Below are 21396 nucleotides of genomic sequence, written 5' to 3'. Positions count from 1 at the left end.
ACATATCTTCAATGTTATTTAATAATAATAATTTATTCACTCAACCAAAAGACCCGAGAAACATTCGCTTAACTACGCCACGTATGACAGTCACGGACCCTCAACTTTTGCTTATAAAAATATTCAGATGTAATGTCAAATGTGTGCTATTTTCTTGCTGCTGTTTGCAAGATATGGAAATACCACAAGTTTAAGATGATGTTATGAAATCAAAGCATCATTGCTTAAGCTATAAATTTGTTTTTTTTGATCGACCTTTTCAGAAATTTTAACCAATACGTGTTTTGTATTTTTAGAAAGGAAGTTTTGTAATCATAAATGAGTTACCCTCTGATGTTGGAGTTGAACTGCCGATTGTGGCTTTTCAATTAGACCGATTTTTCGATTACTAAATTGATGAATTAAATCGCAATTTTATTTGCTATTTATTCATTTGTATTAATGTGAGATAAACAGGCAACTTGTCATCTTTATACATAGACAATTTGTGTTATTATTTCGATTTATTAATTTCAGTGTCACACGAAATGCCCTCTATCGCCACGCGTAGCATTAAACACGTGTTATTAAAATGTATGCTAACATCACACAAAATGAGAGGGGCTTGAAAATCTGAAGTAAATGACGTGTCACCTCAATACGACTTGTATAATTTCTTGCATAAATAGTAGTGTATATAATTTGTTATAGAAGTGTTGTTTTACGTACGTAAAATTATCAATAATACTTTCAACAAGGTTAAATAATCGATGGTAGTTATGATATTCAGAAAAAACCTAATGGCCAACTCGATAGCCAAATGGTATAATATTATAGTGATAATAATATTTAAGTTAAAACCATCTACCAATTATTACATATAAATATATTAAAAAGGGAAAATACAAATAAAATAATCTAACCCCACCCCTATACAATTTTAATAATAATAATAGTTATGAGCCTGGAAATAGTACGCACCGCTGCGTGGACGCAAGAATTCAAAACCGGGAACTCTGGTAGCGACCCGTGAACACTTCTTTCTGAACTGATGACTGAACTAAAGTGATGTTACGCTCGACATATAAGAGAGATGTTTATGATAACTCATAGAGGTGGAACGAATTCAAGTTCACTTATAGCACAGCACTTCGACTCATCTTGGACGACTCATTGGTCTAGTGGTTAGTACCCCTGACTGCGAATCCATGGGTCCCGGGTTCGATCCCCGGCTGAGACGAACATCGATGTGATGAGCATTTGGTGTTGTGCTTAGGTCTTGGGTGTTTAAATATGTATTTATATGTCTATCTATCTATAATATGTATGTATATCCGTTGCCTAGTACCCATAACACAAGCTTCACCAGCTTAGCATGGGAATAGGTCAATTGGTGTGAAACGTAAAAAAAAAAAAAAAAAACTTCAAATAAGCAGCGAGCGCGTTACTATAACGCGGACGTGAAACCGAGATTTCTGATTAATCTTAGTGATAGCCGAAGCCTTTGCCTGCGCACTCAGCTGGCTTAACTCTCCTACTTTAGTAATGTCTATTGTATATTGATGTCAAGAAATAAAAATGACAAAGCATTTTGTTGTATTCAAACGCTCACCGCGTTAGAAATACGTTGGAAAATGAAAAATTGAATTCTTATAAGCCGCTTTTGTTATGTTAAACTGTGTGGATTTTTATATCTGGGTGCTACTACTAAAATATATATATATATATATAAATTATTAAAAAATAAATCTGAGGTCAAGATTGAGAGTGGTAGCGCCACTTAATAACTTGTAAAATATAGATGTGTGTATAACAATAGTTATAAGTTACCTCAGTATGTACGCTCGTTAATCTATGTGATAACCTATTGAAATTTGATATGTCCAATTACTATAACCTAATATACCTACAGTATGTTAGTGTCGGCGTTCTGCGTTCAATGTGGAGTGGAAATTCAATCATAGTGAATGACAGTATCACGTGATATCTGCCACCCATAATAACGTGTTGGAGCTGGAAATGTATTCCGATATTAACATGACATTTCGATCACGCTGTAATTTTAGACACTTTAGAGATCCAATATTTGACACGTAACATAACCTAGCTGGACCACCTGTTTGATTTTAAATTTAAATATGGAACAATAGCAGTCTTCGGTTTCTGTAATTAGTTTACAAAAAAATGACAACTACTTTTACTGTCGTTCAAGTGCTATTATTATGCATATTTTATTGTTCGACGTCACCTTTATACCACTTTATAATCTGTTTCCAAAAGTAGGCTTTTAAAAAAAAACATCTTCCTGATTCTCTTTCTTTCTCTGAGATGTTCCTTTAATCGTGGAAATCGAGAAATCACCAGGAGCTTGGTCTAGTGAATATGGAAGATGTGCCATGTATCGAAGTCAGAAAATGGCCGCACATGTCTACCTATAAGTCCGGTTAGTTGATTATTTTGAATGTTCCAGCAATAACCTAGTTGTTATCATTTATTTCCGTCACTAAAGTAATTATATCACTCTCAATATAACCATATCACGTATGCAAAAGGCGAATCAGCGCAACACCATACTGCACGTGCTACAGGCTACAGCTAATTTATTTAGTTGCACAATAGGGTCTAATCCTCGTGCGCAGGACATTAATATCACATAACACGTGTGGGTGGTAAAATTAGTTATTTGCATTTCAGAGCTTGTCGCTCAAACGTATGTCATAGATAGTCACGTGTGCGATTCAATTACAATCTTGCATTTCATAGGTCAAAATTTGGACAAGAGATTTTATAAAGTGAATTTTGAAATTGCGGGTGAAGGAGGCAATGGAAATGTTTTAGTGTCCAACGTATTATCGCCAAACAATGATGTCCGACAGCGGGGTGCAATTGAAAACGTCGAACGTTCGGTTCGGAAATCTCAATTAAGGGGATGTTAATTCTCGTTACCCTTGTTTGATCTGTCATTGCAGATACCTTAGCTTACGCGTATGTCCACTATTCATAGAACACACCCGAGCTAATCGTAAATCCTGGGAAATTCAATCTGTGAAACGTGAGATCAATTTTTCTTTTATAAAAGTTCATAGAATTTTTAACAAAGCCCGTAGGCTTTGTTATTAATCCACTATGATGTACTAATACGTAAAACATCTACAGTAGGTTTTTGTTTATGTTCACATATATGTCGTTACGTATTAATAATATTATAATAACAGTGAGGTTAATTACTATATTTATGATTCTTTGATTTACCTATAGTATAGGCCTAGGTTTTGTTAAACTACATCTAATAGAAATCCCAAGGGATTTATAAAAGTAAACAATTTACAAACAAAATAATATCAATAATGCTGTAAGCAATGTAGTGAACAACAGCGCTCATTATAAATTAACCATCAATAGGCGGGTTTGCCGCTCGCTCGGTTTTCCTCTGGGAAATCAACCACCCTTTATAACTATAAAATAGCAACGAGTTTTGCCAATGCTGCTGAATACATTCCAATGTTTTTAAACAAAGGCAAAAATAATAAAGATAGACAATCTCAGATACAGCCTTAAAATTATCACGACCCGCAAATTTATAAGTCAATCAGCCTATAATCTATTTTTTAGAATATCTCTCATCATTATAATAATTAATATTTATGTCATCTTTTTTACCTATCATTACATAATTTTCATATCTTAACTTTCTGCAGCATTAGTATTTTTGTTTTAAACCTGTTCTAGGATACATATGTGGAAATAAATAAAAAATGGTTTTAGAGGTTTAGGGTTGATCACTGGAGAATGACAACACTTAACTTTAGGGTGTATCCCTAGGATAATTGCAGAGGAAGGTTTAAAATTGAAGATAACTAAACAAGTTGTACATATGTCACTGTAAAATTGTAAACACCGTTAGATTGTAATCTATCTCGCGAGATTATAAACTGTCGAAAGATTGTGAACCTCAACGAACTGCTTACAATTTAACGTAAGTATATATTCGGTAGTTATATGAAATTGTTGGAAAGTAAAATTAATCTGTAATTGACCAAAGAGTTTGAATGATAACTAAATTAGTGTCGTACAATCTACCGAATAATAATACGTTAAATTGTAAGCAGTAAGCTGAGGTTCACAATCTTTCGACAGTTTATAATCTCGCGAGATAGATTACAATCTAACGGTGTTTACAATTTTACGTTAACACATATAAATCATGAGTTAGTTATATTTATAATTCTGCAAATTTATCTCAGTTACGGTCCCAATACCATTGTGGCTAAAAGCGTCATTCATCGAATAAAATGTCCTTATGAAGCCATCAGGCGAAAAAGATCCAATACCTACTACAAACATCGTACAAAAGAAGTACATAATACATACTTTTCCTGTAGGCGGAAGGTATATAAACCGAATAATATATCGAGATTTCACGTATTAATTTCAGTACAGTGTAGGTGTATTTGCTATACCTAATGTAATATCATTTATACCTACAATCGTAATAGGATTTATTGGCTCCCAATTTTTTTTATATATCAATAGAATAAACGGGCAAACGGCTCACCTGATGTTAAATGTGAAACCGCCGATGAATACTGTTAATACCAGATGGCTAGCGAGTGCGCTACCGGCCTTTTAATTTATCGAATACAAACAGTCCAATTGAATAATGCCATGCTTAAAATAAGCTTGCTTATTGGTATGTATGAAGTAAGAAGTGTACATAAATATATCTCGATCTTATACAGGTACTCATAATAGTTTATTCACGGTGAACGGTTACTAGTTTACTATTTAGTAGATAAGTTTACTATACCGTAGAAAAGTTAATTAATTCAACTATTCTTCATTAAAGTCAGTCGTTAACTAATCTAGTACTAAACTTTGTAACTTGAGTTGTAGTTTGTGTTCGAGTATTTTTAAGCGAGTCATAAGTTAATTGATTATTACTATAACATGAACATATTAGGTTGGGGAAAAAGTCTTTTCGCATTATAGTATGTATGAACTTGTATGAAAATCTCTTTGGCTATACTATATGTATCTGGCTGGTTTTGTTATCAAGGAAAGTTGAGATTTTAAAGAAGATAATGTGAAAATCAAATTAGGATAATGGCTGTTTTTTATTTATTTTTCTAACCGTCAAGATGAGTGAATCGAATGAAGAAATTCGATACATTTTAAAATTTTACTACAAAAAAGGTCAAAATGCAACACAAGCCGCAAAAATATTTTGCGATGTTTATGGACCTAGTGCAGTGTCTGTGAGAGTAGCACAAATTTGGTTTAAGCGTTTTCAATCCGGAAATTTTGATGTCAAAGATCCAAGTCGCTCTGGTCGCCCTATGACAGATAAAATGGATGCAATTTTTGAAAAAGTGGAGCAAGATCGGCATATCAGTAGTTACGACGTAGCTGAAGAACGGGGAATTTACCACAAAACAGTTATGGCGCATTTGAAAAAAACTGGGTACACAAAAAAGCTCAATACTTGGGTACCTCACGAGCTCACTGTAAGAAACCTAATGAACTGTGTACTCATTTTTGATTCTTTATTACGACTTAATGAAACCGAACCATTTTTGAAGAAGCTGATAACTGATGATGAAAAGTGGATCACGTACGACAAGAACGTGCGAAAAAGGTCGTGGTCAAAGGCCAGTCAGGCTTCACAGACTGTGTCGAAACCCGGGATAACTCTCAACAAGGTGATGCTGTGTGTGTGGTGGGATTGGAAGGGCATTATTCATTATGAGCTGTTACCACCAGGCAGGACCATCGATTCTGAACTCTACTGCTAACAACGATGAGATTAAAGCAAGAAGTTGAGAGAAAGCGGCCGGAATTAATCACCAGAAGGGGTGTGGTTTTTCATCATGATAACGCTAGACCTCACACATCTTTGGCCACTCAGCAAAAACTAAGAGAGCTTGGCTGGGAGGTGATAATGCATCCGACGTTTAGTCCTGACCTTGCACCTTCAGATTTCCACCTGTTTCAGTCTCTTCAGAATTCTTTAGGTTCTTCGTCAGGTAATCATCACGAGAGGACTGCCAAAACCAATTATCGCGGTATTTTGATCAGAAGCCCCAAAATTTCTATAGCAATGGGATCATGTCCCTACCTAAATAATGGCAAAAAGTTATCGAACAAAATGTTACCTACATACTTTAGTTAAATGTAAATAAACTATGTTAAAAAATGTTTTGAATTTTCTTAAAAAATGCGAAGAAATTTTTTCCCCAACCTATTATTAACACCACCATTTATAGCAACTAAAATTGTTACTGTTTAAACGGTTCTCCATTTAATAAATATTTTTTCATACCTCTGCATACTCGATAAATTAATTAAAATCCCGTTGATGTCAAAACTAACAACACAAAGACGAAAAATTGAAAATGTCCGGTCCAGTTAAAAACATGCCATTAAAATGTTATGCCTATACGTATTCATATTTACCAATCTGAGTTCAAAAGGATATTTTAAAACGAGAAACGCTGTCATAGGTGTCTAAAAGGTAATTGAATTGAAAAGACACGGGAATGCTTTAAAAAGGTCGTTGACCTTTAGTAAATTAAAATTTAGTTTCATGGACGGCAAAGTTTTTGATCCAGACGCTTATAAGTTAAGCTTTGTCTGGAATATTTAGTATTATGGCCATTATAATTTGATGCGGGATAAAATTATGAATTTTGGTTTATGGTGATTTAGTGACTTTGTGTGATTGTAGGATGGTATTTAAAATAGTGCACTACACTCCAGACCCTCCTTGGCCTAAGTGTGTGTTTCTGTGCTCGACACACATCGATACGGTCTAATATCGGTTTCCTCACTTTGTTTTGCTTCACCGTATGAGCGAGTCTTAAACGCGCACAGAGAATAGTCTATTGGTTCACAACCGGGATCGAATTGATAATGGCTTAATTAGCTTATTAATTGTCCAGCCTAGATTGAATCGGGGCGAATTGAAAACATCTTGGGTCGGGCGCTAGACCTTTCTTGGGTGGACGCGGCCCCCTGGACGCCTCTATAAATGCTTAATGTAAAAATGAACTTACTCGACATAAGATATTTTTATATTAAAATTTCGGACTTTTTTGACGAAACGGAGGAAAATATGCGATTATATATTATGTATATAATTCATTGTAATACATTTCTTGATCGACAAATTTAGGCCCTTCGCTACACTAGCCGAAGAGGGTGTTGGCTGATAATGATGTCGGTTTTATTTTCTAAGATATGTTGCTATACTAATATATTCAGTTAATATAATAGACTAGTAGACTCGGCCAAGCGTTGCTGTGGCTCAGATTTTTGTTATATTACATAGTAGTAAACTATTCAAGAGAAACGGCAGGAGAACAATCCACCATGCTTTTTTGGTGGTTATGCCATTAAATTGTAGCTTATGTGAAACGTTGGTATTTATTTTGATAAGGATCAATACCTAGGTACGAATAAAGAGCCTTTTCAAAAGGACGCTTATTGTGACGTAACTATAAAAGATAGAGACATGCTGTCACGAAATTTTTATAGATAGTGATGTGTCCTGAAAAATTTTAATACATTATTTTGTTCTATCATTAATAGTTTTCGCAGCGCACGCGATTGAAGGAATTTTTTTGTTTATTTTTTTACACCTTGGGTTAGATTATTCAAGTTTTAGTAAGCATCCCTAATTTTTTTGAAAATGAAACATAGCCTATGTCACTTGGGAATAGTGTAGCTTGCCAATGGAGAATTTTTGAAATCGGTCCAGTAGTTTCGGAGCTTATTCATTTCAAACAAACAAAAAATAAAATCTTTCCTCTTTATAATATTAGTATAGATATGGGGTTTTATCGACTGTCGAGTACAAGTGTAATGTTTACGTAAGAAATGCATGGGTTTTATTCAAACGATTGAAGTACTGATTGTAAACGATGGGTGGGATAATAGGTGTTGTTCTAATCTGTACACACGAGATGAAGATTGTCTTTCACTCACATAAGGAATAACTGTGCAAAAGATACAAGTGTAGCTGAGTGTTTACTGATTTTAGTAGATTATTTATTTACGTAAATAAATACCATAAAAATAGAGCAGTGTTGGCCTAGTGGCTTCAGCGTGCGACTCTCATCCCTGAGCTCGTAGGTTCGATCCCCAGCTGTGCACAAATGGACTTTCTTTCTTTGTGTGCATTTTAACATTCGTTCGAACGGTGAAGGAAAACATTGTGAGGAAACCGGTGTGCCTAAAAAGTCGTTGGCGTGCGTCAGGCACAGGAGGCTGATCACCTACTTGCCAATTAGATTAAAAAATGATCATGAAACAGATTCAGAAATCTGAGGCCCAGAACTAAAGAGGTTATAGCGCCACTGATTTATTTTATTTTTAAATCCCAATCCCAAAATGAGGTTAGTTTTATTTTCTTTAACAAATTTCGGGTAGTTACAAAAGTTAATCTTAAAAAGAATGGTCAATGCAACAATTATCTGCTTACTAAACTACATTATTAGGCAATCAATAACCATTTTGAATAAGAGCTAATCATGATTTGATACTAAATTGATATTTCGATTAGAGCGGAAATTAATTAATTCCGTTGATTGTGTTCATCAGATTTCGTGTTAATCATGTGAAATCTATTATATACGTTATTTGATTTTGTATGTGTACTCAGAATGTCGGTAGGTATCAGATAATTAGTTAACATAGTTTCACGGTTGACTTAAGAGCTATTTTATTCACTGACAAGGTGACCCGACGAATTTCGTACCGCCTAACAGTCAATAAATGTCGTGTTACAGATTAGGTGAATTTAATTTATGATCTACAAATAATTCAATGTTAATATTAAGTTCACTACTATTATCGAATTGCAAAACGCAACGTTACAATTCGTCTTGATTTCTTGTATATTTAATACAAAATAATATTCTGAACGCACGCATTAATATTTGACAGCCAATATGTCAATCACTTTTCATTACTGACATTAGTTTACATTTTTAAAATTTAGAATATGCCGTTATCCGAATTTCGATAGTCGATTCGATTCCTTTTTGTTTCAATATTTAAATAAATTATTTAATTTGAGGGGAGAGTTTGCCGTATCGACGGGATGAACATTAAATGATTGATATTTATGAAACCCATGAAGATGTTGTATTGGGTATTGTTTTTATATTTTTTCTGTTTTTATTCGATATTAAGGACGGAAACGAATCAAAAACTATGAAAGTCCGTCGGTTACGATTTAGTTATAAGTATTCGGACAAACCCGACTTTGTTTTATGTATTATAATTGTTTTATATATTATAACTAGCTGACCTGGCAAACGTCATTTTGCCATGTATATTATTTATAATAAAAAATAGGGGTTGATCGTAGAGGGGTGAAAATTAGGGGTTGTATGTATTTTTAATGATGTATATTAAAAAAATAAAAATGTATCTAAAAATTACAAAAATAATAATTTGGGGGTGGACTGCCCTTAACATTTAGGGGGGTGAAAAATAGATGTTATCCGATTCTCAGATATGCCCAATATGCATACAAAATTTCACGAGAATCGGTCAAGCCGTTTCTATAGATTGTAATATTTGTTCGTCGTTACGGAAGTGTTACTCTTGGTAACGAAGGTGAAAAACACAGTGGAAAGTACGTCAGGTACATAAAATTTAGTAACTTTTTTGAATGGCAATAATTTAAGAAATACGTGACGCGTTGACAAGCGACATTATGTTATTCAATGACTAGAGATATTTTCGATCAATCACAATGACAGGCATCGCGCCGTAGTTTCAGTTTTTCGGTTGACATTCTATAGCTAATTTCATTATATTAGGTAGTAAACGTTTGGGCAATATTAATCATTTCTTTACAACGCATATGTATTTATTTTGATTAAATACCCTTTTAGAATAAACGAGAAATGTTTGTATGAATTGACGTAAATCCTTAGTAGGAGTGTTAAAATAGATTTAAAGAGAAGTAAAAAAAGAACTCATTATTTCAATTTAAATAGGAGTTGAACCGGGCGAGGATTAATTGTAAAAAAGTAATTAAAGCTTCAATTGACCGAAGCTACGGTACTGCAGAATAAAGTAAATCTTTAAACGGCTCTTGTGACATCCAAAGCGAAATTCTGTAAGAATCGAGTTACTTCCCAGTTGTCGTATTTATGCGTATATATTATATGCTTTTGTTATCAAATTAAGCTTTCTACTGTTTAAAATTATTATGAATATGACTGCTGCTGTTAGGACGAAATTCCGAATAGATCTCGACTCTCTTACCCCTATCTGTACAACTGAGTTTAAACTTTTAGTAAGAGATCTTTGGTAATACTAGTCGTTAGGCAACTGAAGACTGTCAAAGGTTCAAGCTGTCAAACACTCCAACTGTCAATTGAAAGACCCGAAAGAACTGTCATCTGTCAGACCCACAAAATATTATTTGAAATATGCGAAACATCAGAAATTATGATACAAAAAATCGAATGCTGGTAGACGTTAGAGGTGTGACATACGTTTTATCTTGGAAATAAACATCTATAAACCGCCGTTGTCGTGGCGAACATATTGTAATATCCTGTAAAACATTTTTATCAAAGAATGTACTTACATGGTGAATAATGTCTGTGGCAGCATAGAAGCTCTCGTGAGGGTCGGCCCGTTTCATCATGTAGGGTCGAGGGAATTCCGGATCCTCGCATATTTCTATAACAAAATATTTTATACTCATTTTACATTCTTGTAAATGTGGCAAAATTGTATCTGGACTATTTTGCTGCTCAGTTTGATAACAATTCAAACCTACACAGATTCGTTTAACTACTGTATTCAAATGCAAAGATCAAAAACTTCTTTAATAGATTAAGATGAGAGATAGCCTAAAAATATAACTAATTGTTTTAAACCAACAGAGTAAAACCTTTAAGCTTCCAATATTAACTGCCGAGATTGATAGATCTGATATTATAAAATTAATTTAGCAAACTTTTAAGATGGTGTTCAATTAACAAGAGTTTAAGAGCTCCTAGTACTTAATTTAATTATCTGTAAGAGTTGATAAATATTAGTTGTTTAAAGAACACTACAATCAGGCATCAACGGCTTTTTTTGCTTACTAACTCTATCGTCAATTGGGTAAATTGTTATTGAAGCATTTACAATAGGGTTGTGAAATCATCTGTCAAATGATGTACGTAGCCCTTTCACGCGCCTCGCAAAGAGCCATCCCTATTAGCCGTCGATGCATCTTAACAATACAGTAGTTGAACAATGTGGCTTTCCCGTCGGACATCCGGCTTTTGTAACGAGCAATTCGTCTCTCACTTTGTTGTATCGCTATTTGAAGTGTTTAAGAGGCACGTAAGCGTAACTTCACCCCCCGTAGTGTCTAGCCCGAATCCCATATATTTTCACAGGAATCATTAGCTAGTACACATTGATGGAAAGGTTTCCTACGTGCAAGTGGTACTACAACCTTTTAAGATTAGTTAGATTACTGCATTTGTGATGCATAGATCTTAAATTTGATCTACGCCATTTTTTTGTGTCTGATGTTTTCTTTCATGATTTAAGGTTTGTTCTGTGACTAATTCGTACAAGAGGTGAGCTACACTTAGAAAAAGTAATGGTATTATTCCCCGTATATAGGACAATACATGAACGGCCCAGGGAGAGTCCTAGGAAAACGTTGAAGGTCTATAAAGCAAATTTAAGAACGATAATTACTGTGGAGAAGGCGGAGGAAAACAACTTTTCAGAAGTACATGTGTGAGGAAAAATGTACACATGTGAAAGTAACGAACTGATGTTGAGAGTGCTCAAAACGTAACGAGTGTAGTCAAGGGCCGTGATTCGTTGAGTGTCACAAACTAGTTCAGACGCAGTGAAAACATCACGTCAATTATTGTAAAGATGCTGGCTTTGCTAAAACCCGCCAATGCTAATTGGGAAACGACAGCGTCTCCAACAGCTTTTACTAGATTAGCTTCCTCATTTCGAGAAAAGTACGAGATAATACTTTTAAAATTATCTTAATAAAACTTTTGCAATGCAGTGTTAGTGGATACAGCGTGCGACTCTTATCCCTGAGGTCGTAGGTTCGATCCTCGGCTGTGCACCAATGGACTTTCTTTCTATGTGCGCATTTAACATTTGCTCGAACGGTGAAGGAAAACATCGTGAGGAAACCGGCATGCCTTAGACCCAAAAAGTCGACGGCGTGTGTCAAGCACTGAGACTGATCACTTACTTGCCTATTTGATTGATAATTGACCATGAAACAGATACAGAAATTTGACCTAAAAAGGTCGTAGCGCCATTGATTTCTTGGTGTTAATAAAACTTTTACTTAAAGGTAAGAACTCAACATTTCTCTCTTTCAAGATAAGTAAGTGTCATCAAGATTACTGATTTTCTAATCTGGAGATTTATTTATTAATTATATATATATGTATTTACAAAAAAATAATACGTAGAATGTTTAACTTGAATATAGAAACTTGTTTGTAATAATGTAATAGTAAACGTTAACTACATTACTATAGAATGGCTGCCTGTACTAGCTTCAAAATCGTCTTTCGTTTCGCGCTCAGGGAAAATGTGGTTAACGGTGAAATAGTTATTGAAATCAGCCCAGAGTTTATTCCTTAAAAATATGCAAAATAAAACATTACACGTCGCCTTTATAATCTCTTTCTTCCGTTTTTTTAAATCAGTTAAATCTAAATCCAAATATCATTTATTCATTTAAGTCACTCTTCTGAACGTCAATAAGAATTAGTATTTAAATTTCAGCCGGCCAGTTCTCAAATCAATGACGAAGAAGAACTGGTAAAAATACTCTCAGATAAAAATCTGTCCTCTTTATAATATTAGTATAGTAATACATAAAATACAGTATTTACAATAGCACAAAGCTTTTAAAGCTACTCAATTGAACAGAATACTCCTGTTTACAATTAGGGGCAAACCCTATGTTTTCATTGTGCGTGTTTGTGATATTTGCTTTTGTCTATGACCCTACATGTCTGACATGCCCACAAGGTATTTAATTTAACAGTCGCTTTTGATTGAAATATATCCCATTAATTAATACTCAAGTTACCTTTGCTCATATATGTACAAATTTATGCCTATATTGTTTGTTTGGGGGTAGTAATATAACGAAATATTCTTTCACTCCAAGCTGTTTTTGTTATAACCAATTAAATTTGAATACTGTGAAATTAATAATAATAGCCTATTAATTCACAAATGTTAGGAATGGCTTGAACAACCTACTTTCTAATATGTATTTAGTTTAGTACATTTTAAGTATTATCAAAGTAAATAATTCTTACCGTTATATTCATTTTGGTCGTGGATTTCACGTTTTTGACGTCCAAGTGTCTCTCGCCATATATTGTAGGGTTCTCGATAGTCTTCATCCACAATGGCCGGACTGCTAAGTCGGAAAATAATATCATTTTATTAACTTAGTAGGGTTTATTACTTATGACTTAAACAAGTTACAATTCCCTGGCAGTTAAAAGTTACATAGGTAATAAATTACACATAAAATACCGTTAATGTTAAATAGAGTATATAAGAGCCTATGCTTTTAGGTTTTGAGCAATTTTAAGATATTTACCGAAGCATGTGTATTGGCGGACAATTTGCAAGGGCTAATGCTAGACGTGGCGTACGTCGATTGTTTCGAGCATTGCATCGTAGGGTAGGACAAAACGGCTTTTTGAGCATGTTTGGAATTCTTCGCCTAGCTCGCTTAGTCGCGAGAATAGCTGTGGCCGCTATGAATGCCCCACCACCCACAATGGCGCCGCAGGCGAGGCCAACGGACACTTTTATAGATGAATTGCGTTTCTTTCTTGACGTCGGCGGAGTATCTGTCCTATAGTATTCGTCTAGGAATTCTATAGATTGATTCACAACTGTTGGAACTGTAACAAAAATATCTTTATTTTAGCATCATTTACTAATGTAAAACTATGTGTTATTATACCTCCTTCGTAGATCATGCTTTTTTGTAAATCTTTGATATACAAGCACCATTTCGTTTGGAATATTCGACTAAAGAAAATCTCGTCCGTCTAAGACAAAGCACCGTAATGAATAGGTGTCGGGCGCAGAGCTAATTGTTGTTCTACAAAGGAAGGAGCCAAGTTTGGATCCAGATGGGTTTTGTGCTGAGCAGACGGTTCACGGAACAAGGACGTCACGGTAGATTGCTTTCAGCGCTTTCTGATCCATTGGTAAATCTTACCTCAATTGTTCATTTACAATACCATTTTATACGCTCTCTTGAAATCCAACTACTGAACTTAATAATTTGCTTTTTAAATTTTCATAACAACATTTTCGGAAAACTTATTGCAATAATTTGTCTTCCGAGAGTTAATAAAGAGTAAGGTTCGTTAGTCGTTATAAATTGCAGCGTCAGCTTTTAAATAGCCGGGAATGCTAAATCTAGTGGAGTCGTTAGTTAGTGTGTCAAACTAGTAAAACTAGGTTTAGCCTAAGAGGTGAGAGATGGCCGTTTGCCAAAGTCACTGCGCCTAGGTGCCAAGAGTCAGCTAATACTGTGCGGATTTCTAATTGCGTTGTATTCAGGTTCGGCCTTACCGCAGTACGTATAGAAAATACTAAAAAGCAAAACACAATCATCGGTTCATCATCCACGGCGCTACCCTTCAATGTATGGATACGACAGCTATAACACTGAGCAAGCTATGGGCATAAAGTAACAGAGACGAATTTAAAGGAAATAATGTTCAATATTAGGTTAAGATTCATCTTTTTAGGATTTGCTATAAGGGTCATACAAAAAGTTGTTAAAAGAAATAACAAACAAACAAAAGTTGTTTAATCATTCGGGTTACCAATACCATGTACGTAAGCTATTTAATACCTCCGACTACTACATAGTCGGGGAATTATCTCGAAAACGTTAATATTAAAAATATTAAAAAAAACCCTTCAATGGTCTAGGTTTCAACCATCCGCGCCTGACACATTTCGTCCAGCCTAACTCAAATTAAATTTTATGCTTTTAATATTATTTCTTAGGGTAGATTAAAAGCGGTAAAACCGTGGTTTGTTCAAAGCCAGAACGCCAGCAACGTGTGAGTTTGCAAATTTGATTCCGGGCCAACTTAAAGGTACCGTGTGGTTCGCATAAGCATTGAATTTTATGAGAATATTGAAACTCGCAAGACCCGCAAGGTAACGTAAACAAAGGCATAATTAATAACGTTCTCCCCAAGTATTAATTTGCCGTTACACTTGTCTCTAAAGTAATTACGGCACACAGAGCATACGTTACAAATTACAATAATTCTTCAATAGACAACTAATTAATTTTTAATTAACATAAAGATATTTGATCTAATGCTGTATCTTCGATGTTGACATTGTTTGTAGCTTTCATATTTTTATTAAATTAATTATGTATATTCGGCATACCATTGGAATAAATAAATAAATATATATTTATAGACAAATGTCGCTGACCAACGAACCCAATATATATATTACGGCTATACGCTACACGTTATAATTCCTAGAACGAGTTCAACTTGTCTTACTTTTAAATGAAAAAAAAAAGAAATAGAAATAGCTAGAAAATGAAACACCCATTTAATAAGGTTCTAGTTGCAGGCCACTACCACAGTTTATAAGGTTTCCTAATTGGACAAGATTAAAGAAGACTGCTGACTCGGTTAAAAGTTAAGTCTCACTGTCAATTAAAAATGTTTACATATTTTTATTTTTTTTAATTTCAGGCTGAAATGGCAATTGGGCTGATTTAGGAATTAAGTTCATAGGGAATACGATGCAAGAAAATCGATTATTCAAAATGTTTATAAAGTAGATACTGAGGTGACCTTTGACTCAAAGCACTAATTCCGATAATATACATTTTGGATACAGTTACGAAATAACTATTCAATTACAAACAATTTTTTTTGCCGTTATAACGCGCGTAGGTATGCCAAATAGAGTTCAGAAACTTTGCCCGACATTTGAGAAATTTGCCGAAACTAAACTACTAATTCAATTTCATGTGTCATTGGCTTGGCCGTGTCCTAACCAGCTGTTTCCTATTGGGTTGAATTTATTTTGAATTAAATATGCTCAGTTGTTTTACCATTTCCTCAGGCAGGGTCTTTGTCGTAAGAATATTTTAATGCTAGGGATGTTTTTACACGCTTTATATTAGCTTCACCTGTATGTATGTATGTACCTATGTATGTATGAATGTATGTAACCGACTCCTGCGGACTCGATTTTGACCCACTTTAAACGGACAGATTTTATTCAAATTTGCGCACCTGTCAAAGATCGATGACAATGCAATAATCCGAAAAAAAATCACATCAATTTTTGGTATTATTGTGAAAAAGCGTGGGGCACTCTGTGCCATATTTTTCGTCTATAGAGCAACCCACGCTTTTTCACAATAATACCAGTATTTTTTGTTCATTACCATTTTCAGCCTAAATTAGGAATTATTTTTCACTTTTTAGTTTGATGTGCTTTAAAAGCGTGTTTTTTAAACTATTATTTATTCGTTGTTAACTTTGTTTTACTTTCATCAATGACAACCACATTAACCTTTAATTCCAAAACTTAATTATAAACATTGAAGTTTCATTTATATGGATCATAAAAAAATAACTTTTAATAGTAAGTAAAATACAATGTAATATTTAGGAACCATGATATGCTTGCATTGTCAGGTTTTCGTTTGTCCACCGTTGGACATAGGTCTCCTCCATCCACTCGTGTCTGTCATGGGCCAGGTGCGGTCAGGTGACTTTTCGACACTGGTTTTAATTGGCTGTATTAAATTATTATAATGTTCTTGGATATTGTTATATTCTTGAGTAATTCTTGTTCTAGTGGGTTTACTTTTGCTGTAATTGTCACTGTTGCACGAACCATACGGTGGTCTGTTGGGTGAGTGGCATTAATTATATCTATATTTTCGACGGTATAATGATAAGGTCTTTTATTTAAAAAAAAAGTCGATTTCATTACTGGTTTGAGTATCTGGTGAAAACCATGTACATTTATTTTTTGTGTTTTTCTTGAAATGAGAGTTTACAATAATATATTGTTTTTCTATGCAAAAGTCAGTAAGTGTATAAGGAGATTAACGTTGTATATTTTTGGTTTTTAGTGCTATTTAAGACTTTTTGTATTCAAATCATAATATTATTTTAACTTATGCTCGCTTTTTACGCCTTGAAAGTTTATCCTTCGCTTTATTAACTAATAATGAGTATTTACTAATAAGTGATTTGTATTATTGGTCAGCATTCAATAATATAATAAAACTATACATTAAATTTTATATTTTATTTATTAAAAGGTTACTTTATTGGTATTTCTAGCTCCTAAGTATGTGGTTTTTAAACTCCAAGAAAAGTATTATCTTAAAGTGCAAGATGGTATCACAATATTAATAAGGAGAGCAACATTTAATAAGAGAAGCATTTTTATATTCAAAAGAAACAAGAAAAATATTACACTCCTAATAAGCTTCCAAAGCTATACTGGCTTCCTTGAGCAGGCTTTACGAAAGCTTTTTATACTAACAAGTACTACGAAACCTTTCGATTTTTCAATAACAGAGAGTAATTATTCAGGATTATAATTGGAATATTAATCGCGATCAGAATTTTGTTTTAATTACAAGTCGCCCATTTGGCGGATGGCGATTTATCACTTAAGGAGCGATTTCTGAATGAGCCATGGATTAATTAGAGATAAAATTTGTGAAATTGCTGTGAGTTTGCGAGTGCTCAGAACTGATAAGGAAAGAAGAATGGATCTATTAGCGTGTCTTCTATGGTTTCTGTTCTATTCTCCATCTAAACGCAATTACCTTGCGTATTATACGCCTTGGTTTGTTAAGTTTAGCTGGGTACGAGCCAAAGGCTTTCTCAGGTTTTCTTAGTTATATAAGTGCAGTGATTATGTACATGAAGATATGCGTTATCTTGATATCGCATCTTTCTATTTGCGTTCTCAGAACATATATTGAAAAGTTTAATTTGAATTGAGGACGGCTTCAATTTTGTTAATTTCCAATATAATACTCAATATACCTGTGGCATCTACATGTTAAGGTCTTTACACAACTATTCCAGAATCATTAAGAAATTTGTCAAAGCAGACATCCAAAATTTAATTTAGCACTGTGCGGTAGTTGGGCAGCACTCTCTTGATGTGGGATTTGTGGATGATGCCGTTGGCATTTTTTATGAAAATCTCTATTCTGTAATTTATTACGTTACGTCTGTGTAAATTTAAGGCATTATCACTACTCACAGTGGTACTCTCATGCCATAAATGAAAACTTAAAATAACATAAAAAATGGAAGAAGCATAAAAATCTCAATGATTATGCCTCATTCGCCTTATTAAGGGCTAGCGTTAAGAAACTCCAAGAGGAGTGCTTTTATAAATATATTTACAGCTGCAAACAGGAAATGATTAAAAAACCCTAAGGAATTCTGGAGGTTCGCAAATAGCAAAAGGAAAAACAGCAGTCTCTCGTGTTGTATGATTTTCATAGCTATTTCTCATTCTAATGGTGAAAATATCTGTAACGCGTTCAATGGTTTTTTCATAGTGTTTTTGCTACACCCTCATGTACGCGCATGTTCAAACATTTCCATTCAATGTGTAGAGTCACCGCACTCAAACAATCTTAATCAATTAAAATATATCACTCGATATAGAAATTATCTTTAAACAATTGGATATCAAAAAAAGGACTGGGTTAGATATATAATAAAATATAAAAATATAGATATTCTATATTTATTAAAAACTGCAAATACGGGTTAATGAGTCCGCTAAAAATGTCTGTATGAAGGAGTTTTCCCCAAAAAGTGACAACCGTACGAGTTATTTAAAAAAATGAAATTAACTATAGTTAACAGAGGAATATCTATTCAAAAAAAATTGGGTAAATGTTGGAAAGCATCGTTAATAACTATGTAGGTATATGACTCATGCAAAGAATGCCTTCCCTCGTCTCAACACAGCTTATTTAAATCTCGCTCCGTAAACACTAACCTTTCAGACTCACTATCTATGGTCTATTATGAGTGATGGTGCACTGAATGACGTCATATATACTACCGTAAAGTTAAAAAACAGTAGGCATTAAAGAAAATTTACTGGATGGATTCTTATATAAGAATCGCCGGCTGTACTCATTAGCAGTTGTCGTTCGAACTTTGTCAACGTCACTTCGGGTGATATCACATCACCCCATTATCTTTAGATAGCTAATTGCGTTCTATATGACAAGAAAATATTCCATAAAATAGTAAATACCGATTATTATTTACTACAGTCTCAAACGTTTAGTATTAAAAAAAAGTGCGTGCGTACAAAGTACACATGTCAGAAGTGAAACTTCTTAGCAAAACTAATTTTTAAGTTTTGTTATAGTAGTAGTTGTTTTTAAGTCTTCATATTTATACAAATATAAAACTTTAGATTTCCGAGACTTGGAGGGAAAAAGGAAGATCTGTTGGGAAATTAATTGTAATATTAAAAGTGTCGAAAATTAATACAAATTATGAATTTAATTTTTTAAATTGATTTCTTCGATTATAAAAAAACATGGCATTTTAATCTACAATTCATCATTTGAGATTTTAATAAATTATTTTGCATAAAATACTAATCTATATATATAAAAATGAAACCCGTTTTCCTTTGTCACGACATAACATGAAAACGGCTTGACCGATTTGTCTGATTTTTTTTTATAATATACCTTGAAGTACGAAGATGGTTCTTACGGAGAAAAATTGAGTGAAAAAGTCTAAAAACAACACTTTTCTATATTCCCATACAAAATATTCGTAATAATACTTAAAAGTGAATTTGAACTTTATAGCATAAAGTTCAAATGTTAGTGGAGGGGTTCCGGGAAGGTAATTTTTTATTTTTTGTAACATAATGTATTTGTTGTCTTATCAACTTTCTTTTTTTATCTTACTAGCTAGACCGGTGTCCCGAATAGCAGAATAAGTATTTTAAACAAATAAAGAATCGACTGTTAGGCGGTACGATGTTCGCCAGGCCAGTTAGTATTTCATAAATTCTCTTTACGAAATTTTAATTTTAAAAATAGAATTTCTATAAGGTAATTCGCCCTTCTCACTCTCTCTCAATCGGTCTCAACCGCTCTCTCCCTTTTCTTCGACAAAAACGCTGCACATCTTCGTGACGCTAATATTATTATTATTTCGTTTTATCCGTAAAAATCTTACCCTCATACGCATAAAGAAGTTTCACTTCAAAAAAACAAAACTCCAAAAATATTAAAAAAATATGAATAAAAAATCTTTTCACGGAAACGATCCAATTATTCATAATTCATAGAACAAGACAGGTGAACAACTTGGGCGTAATTACAGACGACAAGTGCTCATTCGTGTCACATATTGAGTATGTAAAACGTACAGGCTTTACACACACACACAAATATACACCTACACCCTACACGCATTCTCTATGAATATATTATTATTGTTTAAGGCCCATAGATGAAACAATTTTTTTAATCTGTATAATGTTTTTTAGGTGGAGTTTCGATTTAAAAATTATTTTGTATTAAGTAAGGTTTTTAAATAAATTAATCAAACCATCAAACACTTATCGTCACGAAAATTTATAGATATAGTGTTCCTAGTAAATAATTTTAAATATTCTCAGAAAATATCGTTGATATCTTCTTAGAAAATGAGCTAGTGAGCATTTTCTTACCATTAAGTTCGGAGTCAAAAGAGCTTGCGGTTCACTTGAATCCGTTACTTAACTCACAAACCGAGTTTGAGCTTAGAGAGAGAGTTTTAATTTATTTTAAAATATCTTCGTAATATAGTGCAATAACATTACGTAACACTGAAAAATTATACAATTACCAAACTTAATCTAAAATAATAAATAAATACACAAAACATTAAAAGCTTATTATATGTCACGGTTCATGAATTACAATGCAACACAAAAGTTATGCACATGTTTAACGAAATCGATGACTTTTTTGACTTATAGGATGTTCATACCATGAATATAAACAAATCAATTATCGTCTAATACATTAAATTCTCTTGGAATAAGAAATATTGTTATATATTACATTTTAAAGCTTTTTGGAGTCAGTTCTATATTTTTTTAAAGGAGTTTATGTACGTGGAATCTAACCACAATTATGTCTTAATTTGATTTTGCGTAAAAAATAATATATACATTTATTATAAATTTAAGTACGCGGCTTTGTGTTATGTTACTATGAACGCAATAAACTCAAACGATTTTCATACGGTTTTCAATAATAGATTTGGTTTTTTTCATTCTGATTCAGGAAGCTTTAGATGTATAGTTGGTTTT

The 21396-nt window shown here is 33.5% G+C and overlaps 1 protein-coding gene across 2 annotated transcripts in view; it reads right to left on the bottom strand.

The window, feature by feature from the left end:
- LOC125062589 (epithelial discoidin domain-containing receptor 1-like) overlaps positions 1-21396 on the bottom strand; it is a 139167-nt gene that overhangs the window by 32688 nt on the left and 85083 nt on the right. Inside the window, exons 9-11 of one of the 2 annotated variants that reach the window (XM_047668598.1) lie at positions 13604-13913; positions 13314-13417; positions 10586-10680 (exon numbers count right to left, since the gene is read on the bottom strand). In XM_047668598.1, the coding sequence (XP_047524554.1) occupies positions 10586-10680; positions 13314-13417; positions 13604-13913 (509 nt within the window). The remainder of the gene's footprint in view (positions 1-10585; positions 10681-13313; positions 13418-13603; positions 13914-21396) is intronic. The other variant, XM_047668599.1, reaches the window with a different exon arrangement.

This window comes from Pieris napi, chromosome Z (assembly GCF_905475465.1).
Source record: "Pieris napi chromosome Z, ilPieNapi1.2, whole genome shotgun sequence".
NCBI classification, from domain to species: domain Eukaryota; kingdom Metazoa; phylum Arthropoda; class Insecta; order Lepidoptera; family Pieridae; genus Pieris; species Pieris napi.
Note: the sequence above shows the minus strand (reverse complement) of the source record. Positions and strands in the feature narration are given on the sequence as shown.